Source organism: Polistes fuscatus, unplaced genomic scaffold (genome assembly GCF_010416935.1).
Source record: "Polistes fuscatus isolate 324 unplaced genomic scaffold, CU_Pfus_HIC Scaffold68, whole genome shotgun sequence".
Classification (NCBI taxonomy): Eukaryota; Metazoa; Arthropoda; class Insecta; order Hymenoptera; family Vespidae; genus Polistes; species Polistes fuscatus.
In genome coordinates, this window is record NW_025113149.1 from 81,089 (window position 1) to 88,921 (window position 7,833).

The 7,833-nt window shown below is 33.0% G+C and overlaps 1 protein-coding gene across 1 annotated transcript; it reads right to left on the reverse strand.

The window, feature by feature from the left end:
- Nucleotides 1–5,429: 5,429 nt before the first annotated feature.
- LOC122523809 lies at nt 5,430–7,023 on the reverse strand. Its single transcript, XM_043645681.1, has 3 exons — nt 6,319–7,023; nt 5,810–6,222; nt 5,430–5,724 (listed from the first exon to the last, which is right to left on the reverse strand). Exons 1-3 carry the CDS (start codon nt 7,021–7,023, stop codon nt 5,430–5,432), a joined length of 1,413 nt encoding a protein of 470 aa, XP_043501616.1.
- Between the last annotated feature and the right edge of the window lie 810 nt (nt 7,024–7,833).

Genomic DNA, 7,833 nt, shown 5'->3' on the forward strand with positions numbered 1-7,833 from the left:
GCTTTTAAATGACCGAAATTCAAGCATTTTAGATTTTTTAGTTTTCGAGTTATTATAGGTTCTGTTTACGATCAGTTATTTTTATTTAGACATCCTATGTACATTAAATACTTATATTATCATAATGTTTTTTGCATTTAAAGAGCATTAAAATGGCTATTTTAAAAAATTTTAGAATTCGTTAGACTTTTATTTATTAAACTTTATGTTCACAGATTCCTTTCTTCTTCTTGAAGAACTTATAAGTTTTAAATACATATGTCTTGCATTAGAATGTAAAGCATTTTAAGAGCTTTAAAATAACTGTATTTGGACATTTTAGAATCTGTTAGTTTTCGAGTAATTAAAGTTTTTGCGTAAAGCTTTCTTCTTTTTTTTTGGAACCTATTTTTATAAAGTACTTATGTTAAGCATCAGATTTTTAGGCAGATAAAGATTTTTAAAATAGCTATAATATTACATTGTAAAAATTCTTAGTTTTCGAGTAATTACAGTTCTTAATTGAAGCAGCCTTCCCTGCATTTAGAGACTCTATATACTTTAAATACCTAAGTTTTGTATCAGATTTTAGAATTTTAAGAGCTTTTAAATGACAGATTAAAAATATTTTAAATTTTTTAGTTTTCGAGTTATTATAGGTTATGTGTAAAAATCAGTTCTTTTTATTAAGACAGCCTATGTATTTTAAATACTTATGTTTATCATTATGTTTTTTGGCATTTAAAGAGCTTTAAAGTTGCTATTTTAAAAAATATTAAAATTTGTTAGACTTTGAATAATTAAATTTTATGTTCACAGATTCTTTCCTTTTTCTTGAAGCACTTATAAGTTTTAGATACTTAAGTCTTGCATTAAAATGTAAAACATTTCGGGAGCTTTAACATTACTGTATTGGACATTTTAGAATCTGTAAGTTTCGAGTAATTAAAGTTTTTTGTACAGCTTCTTTCTTTTTCTTAGATAACCTATGTATATTAGGTACTTATTTTAGGCATAAGATTTTTAGGCAGATAAAGATTTTTAAAATGGTTATAATAATACAATTTAAAATTTATTAGTTTTCGAGTAATTACAGTCTTTAATTGAAGCAGCCATCCCTGCATTTAGAAACTCTATATACTTTAAATACCTAAGTTTTGTATCAGATTTTAGAGCAATTCAAGAGCTTTTAAATGACAGAATTAAAGCATTTTAGATTTTTTAGTTTTCGAGTTATTATAGGTTCTGTCTACAGATCAGTTATTTTTATTTAGACATCCAATGTACATTAAATACTTATATTTATCCTACTGTTTTTTGCATTTAAAGAGCATTTAAATGGCTATTTTAAAAAATTTTAGAATTAGTTAGACTTTGATTTATTAAACTTTATGTTCACAGATTCCTTTCTTCTTCTTTAAGAACATATAAGTTTTAAATACATATGTCTTGCATTAGAATGTAAAGTATTTTAAAAGCTTTAAAATAACTGTATTTGGACATTTTAGAATCTGTTAGTTTTCGAGTAATTAAAATTTTTGTGTACAGCTTCTTTCTTTTTTCTTAGATAACCTATGTATATTAAGTACTTATTTTAGGCATAAGATTTTTAGGCAGATAAAGATTTTTAAAATGGTTATAATAATACAATTTAAAATTTATTAGTTTTTGAGTAATTACAGTTCTTAATTGAAGCAGCCATCCCTGCATTTAGAAACTCTATATACTTTAAATAACTAAGTTTTGTATCAGATTTTAGAGCAATTTAAGAGCTTTTAAATGACAGAATTCAAGCATTTTAGATTTTTTAGTTTTCGAGTTATTATAGGTTCTGTTACAGATCAGTTATTTTATTTAGACATCCTATGTACATAAATACTTATATTTATCATAATGTTTTTTGCATTTAAGAGCATTAAAATGGCTATTTTAAAAATTTTAGAATTAGTTAGACTTTTATTTATTAACTTTATGTTCACAGATTCCTTTCTTCTTCTTGAGAACTTATAGTTTTAAATACATATGTCTTGCATTAGAATGTAAAGCATTTTAAGAGCTTTAAAATAACTGTATTTGGACATTTTAGAATCTGTTAGTTTTCGAGTAATTAAAGTTTTTGCGTAAAGCTTTCTTCTTTTTTTTGGAACCTATTTTTATAAAGTACTTATGTTAAGCATCAGATTTTTAGGCAGATAAAGATTTTTAAAATAGCTATAATATTACATTGTAAAAATTCTTAGTTTTCGAGTAATTACAGTTCTTAATTGAAGCAGCCTTCCCTGCATTTAGAGACTCTATATACTTTAAATACCTAAGTTTTGTATCAGATTTTAGAGAATTTTAAGAGCTTTTAAATGACAGATTAAAAACATTTTAAATTTTTTAGTTTTCGAGTTATTATAGGTTATGTGTAAAAATCAGTTCTTTTTATTAAGACAGCCTATGTATTTTAAATACTTATGTTTATCATTATGTTTTTTGGCATTTAAAGAGCTTTAAAGTTGCTATTTTAAAAAATATTAAAATTTGTTAGACTTTGAATTATTAAATTTTATGTTCACAGATTCTTTCCTTTTTCTTGAAGCACTTATAAGTTTTAGATACTTAAGTCTTGCATTAAAATGTAAAACATTTAGGGAGCTTTAAAATTACTGTATTTGGACATTTTAGAATCTGTAAGTTTTCGAGTAATTAAAGTTTTTGTGTACAGCTTCTTTCTTTTTTCTTAGATAACCTATGTATATTAGGTACTTATTTTAGGCATAAGATTTTTAGGCAGATAAAGATTTTTAAAATGGTTATAATAATACAATTTAAAATTTATTAGTTTTCGAGTAATTACAGTTCTTAATTGAAGCAGCCATCCCTGCATTTAGAAACTCTATATACTTTAAATACCTAAGTTTTGTATCAGATTTTAGAGCAATTCAAGAGCTTTTAAATGACAGAATTAAAGCATTTTAGATTTTTTAGTTTTCGAGTTATTATAGGTTCTGTCTACAGATCAGTTATTTTTATTTAGACATCCTATGTACATTAAATACTTATATTTATCATAATGTTTTTTGCATTTAAAGAGCATTAAAATGGCTATTTTAAAAAATTTTAGAATTAGTTAGACTTTGATTTATTAAACTTTATGTTCACAGATTCCTTTCTTCTTCTTTAAGAACATATAAGTTTTAAATACATATGTCTTGCATTAGAATGTAAAGTATTTTAAAAGCTTTAAAATAACTGTATTTGGACATTTTAGAATCTGTTAGTTTTCGAGTAATTAAAATTTTTGTGTACAGCTTCTTTCTTTTTTCTTAGATAACCTATGTATATTAAGTACTTATTTTAGGCATAAGATTTTTAGGCAGATAAAGATTTTTAAAATGGTTATAATAATACAATTTAAAATTTATTAGTTTTTGAGTAATTACAGTTCTTAATTGAAGCAGCCATCCCTGCATTTAGAAACTCTATATACTTTTAATAACTAAGTTTTGTATCAGATTTTAGAGCAATTTAAGAGCTTTTAAATGACAGAATTCAAGCATTTTAGATTTTTTAGTTTTCGAGTTATTATAGGTTCTGTTTACAGATCAGTTATTTTTATTTAGACATCCTATGTACATTAAATACTTATATTTATCATAATGTTTTTTGCATTTAAAGAGCATTAAAATGGCTATTTTAAAAAATTTTAGAATTAGTTAGACTTTGATTTATTAAACTTTATGTTCACAGATTCCTTTCTTCTTCTTGAAGAACTTATAAGTTTTAAATACATATGTCTTGCATTAGAATGTAAAGCATTTTAAGAGCTTTAAAATAACTGTATTTGGACATTTTAGAATCTGTTAGTTTTCGAGTAATTAAAGTTTTTGCGTAAAGCTTTCTTCTTTTTTTTTTGGAACCTATTTTTATAAAGTACTTATGTTAAGCATCAGATTTTTAGGCAGATAAAGATTTTAAAAATGGCTATAATATTACATTTTAAAATTTGTTAGTTTTCGAGTAATTACAGTTCTTAATTGAAGCAGCCTTCCCTGCATTTAGAGACTCTATATACTTTAAATACCTAAGTTTTGTATCAGATTTTAGAGAATTTCAAGAGCTTTTAAATGACAGATTTAAAACATTTTAAATTTTTTAGTTTTCGAGTTATTATAGGTTCTGTGTAAAAATCAGTTCTTTTTATTTAGACAGCCTATGTATATTAAATACTTATGTTTATCATTATGTTTTTTGGCATTTAAAGAGCTTTAAAGTGGCTATTTTAAAAAATATTAAAATTTGTTAGACTTTGATTCATTAAACTTTATGTTCACAGATTCTTTCCTTTTTCTTGAAGTACTTTATAATTTTTAGATACTTAAGTCTTGCATTAGAATGTAAAGCATTTGGAGAGCTGTAAAATAACAGTAATAAGACATTTTAGAATCTGTTAGTTTTCGAGTAAATAAAGTTTATGGGTGAAGCTTCCTTTTTTTTTTTTAGATAATGTTTGAGAAAGTACTATTTTAGAGAGATATGCGCGGAGAGAAGATCAAGGAGTACTAAGAAAAATGGACAAGAGATGGACGAGATAGGCAAGTGGACTGTATTATGTAAATTTCTAGTAGAGTTTGTATGTAACGAGATTTATTAAACTTTGTGAACAAGAACAGAAAAATAGAGATGAAAAAATTATAATGTGTAGACTACGCAACGTGTGCCGGATATCACGCTACGTGTGCCGCAAGTACGTAGTACGAGAAGTCGTTAGAAATGTAATAATAAATTTAATATGAGAATGGATAGAAATTAATGAAACGAGTTATACAAGAATGAGAGGTCAGAGGTTAATAGATTACCTGATATGTCGTTAATAAAAGATAGTTTAAAGAGATGATCAGTGAGAAAGACCCAACACAAGGCTGGCCTCGATGAGAAAAAAGGGAAAGAGTTAGATGAGATGGAACGATGAGAGAAGAAACGGTGATAGATGGAACGGTGAGAGATGAGAACAAAGCGAGATGTAGTCTAGGAGATGATGCACAATTCTTTCTGATTTCGAAATGTACGTCCGCACAGATTAACTTATTAAACGATTCTACCTGGACCACGCCACTTTTCGGTTCGAGTCGAGGAACAGAGCGGAAGAGAGAAAAGGACGATAAACCCATTAGCGCGTTCCACGCTAGGAAGAGAGAACAACAAAACCAATAAGAGAATAACACGCAGAGGATGACGCCACAAGGGTCCAATGATCTATTTACACGTTAAGTGGCGTGATGCCTTGATCAATAAGAACAATCGATGTGTCTTCTTCTCGATGATAACAGACGGCGTCTTAATCATGCTATCCGAGAGATGCTGTCATCTAGTTTGAGAGGCGCAATTTTCGAACATTTTCCCCCCAATTCTCGAGCGTGAATCGAGAATTTGACATGACGAGATGTGCTGAGCTGCTGAACAAACTATGTTTCCGTGTGCGGTTGAAGAGGCAATGGTGCGAGCTTGACGATAGGTCTAGTGATAGTGCTGGTAGCGGTCTTCAGCGTGACAACCCTGCAGAGACCGTCCTTTCCTGGGTGTACTTGTATCACTCTGGCGAAGGCCATTTGAGGGCGGAAGTTACTCGTCGGTGATGAGGACAAAAGACCCTTCCCTGATATCGTTCTGCGATGTCTGCCATTTGGATGTGGTCTGATGCGCTTGCAGACATTCCGTCGACCACCTTCTCCAAAATTGCTGAAAGCGCTCTTGAATCCGCTGGAAGTGAGATAATCTGGAATTTGAGATGTCTATTAGAGAAGGCTCGGGGATAGTTGTCAATGCCTCCCCTCTGATGAAATGCTTTGGTGTTAATGCTCTGATGTCATCAGGATCCCTTGAGAGAGAACTGAGAGGTCTAGAATTAAGAACCGCTTCATCTTGAGCTAAAAACGTGGAGAAGTCTTCGAACATTAGCAACGTATTCGAGATAGTTCGTTTGAGATGATACTTGATAGATTTCACCGATGCCTCCCATTTTCCACCCATATGTGGTGCTGCTGGAGGATTAAAGATCCAATTAGTGCCATTATTAGCGAGAAGTCTTTGGATCTTGAGAGATTCCTTCGTTGCAGCTGAGAGTAGATCCTTAAGCTGCTTGTTCGCCCCCTGGAAGTTGGTATCACAGTCGCTTCTGAGCGTTTTTGGAATACCCCTACGGCTGGTAAACCGGCGAAATGCCTTGAGAAATCCTTCGGTTGTATAGTCAGAAACTACCTCGAGATAAACAGCAGAGGTAGAGAAGCATATAAATACTGCTATCCAACCCTTGAAGGACTTTGCAACTCTGCCTTAAAACATCTTCATTGTTACTGGCCCGGCGTAATCAAGCCCTGTAGTCTCGAACACAAGAGATGGTGTCACTCGAGATGCCGGTAGTGGAGCCATTAGTTGTTGAGCTCTCACTCCACGTATTCGAGCACAAGTGAGACAATCTTTGAGGAAGGACTTCATTGGAGCACGACCTCCAATAATCCAGAAAGTCCTTCGAATGTAGGAGAGCGTCAGCTGAGTTTCTCCATGCATAGTTCTGGCGTGAGCATCGGAGAGGACTAGGTTGGTGAATTTTGACTGAGGAGGTAGTATTGCTGGATGTTTACTATCTTCATCCAGCTGAGAATTTTGCAACCGTCCACCAACCCTGAGAATTCCAACACGATCGACAAAGGCCGTGAGTCGTGTCAGAACGTGACGTTTGTGGAGAGATTGACCCTCCGACAACGTTCTCAACTCTGGTGAGAAATACGCCTCTTGAGTCGCGCGTATCCAGAACGTTTTAGCCTTCTCCAGATCTGCTGGATTCAATGGCGATGCGGACAAGCTCGAGCCAGGAACCTTTTTAAAGCACGAGACTGCCTTCTGAATGAGTGCAGTGATCCGAAGGAGTTTAGTGAGATGCCGATGAAAAGAGGATGACTGAGGAAGGTCAACGAGGTCCCAAACTAGAGGTTGTGCTTGTGAGAGGGCAAGTGAGATGCCAGGGCGTTCCTCCAAATCCTCTTCCGGTGAGGGTAGCATTGACGAGGGCTAAATTTCTGGCGACTGAGAAAGCCATGGTGGACCACTCCACCATAGTGGGTGATCAATGAGTTGAGATGCACTGAGCCCACGAGATGCACAGTCAGCTGGATTGAGCTTTCCGGAGATGAATTTCCAATGAGCATGGGGTACGGACTCGTTAGTAGCGGCTACTCTATTGCCTACGAATTCCTTCTATTTCATAGGATTGTTTTTGTCCCATGAAAGGGTCACAGAAAAGTCAGACCAAAGAAAAGTGAGAACGTCCGAGAGGTCGAGAAGTCTAATTACTTTTCCGGTCAGCTTGGCTAGCAGGGCTGCTGCTAAGAGTTTAGGTCTAGGAATTGTCAACCTCTTGAGAGGAGCTACTTTCGTCTTAGCACAGACTAGACGGACTACTGAGGATGAGTCTGCATACGACACCTTGATATATACAACTGCTGCAATCGCAAGTTTAGAGGCGTCTAAGAATCCATGAATTTGTATTGAGGTTGCCTTTGACGAGAGGTTTATCCATCGGGGAGTCTCTATGACTGATAGTTGAGAGAGATGTTGCCTAAACTGAGACTACTCGTGAACGATATCTGGAGTGAGATGATCATCCCAGCCAACCTTTTCCAACCAGAGTCGCTGCATGAGGATTTTTGCTTTGATCACTACCGGAGAGAGGAGTCCAAGAGGATCAAACAATTGAGCAACATCTGAGAGAATGATGCATTTCGTGACCGCTTGGTGAAAAGAGATGGTACCGTTAAAAGTAAACACATCCTTCTGAGAATTCCAGGAGATGCCTAAGATCTTGGTAGTGCT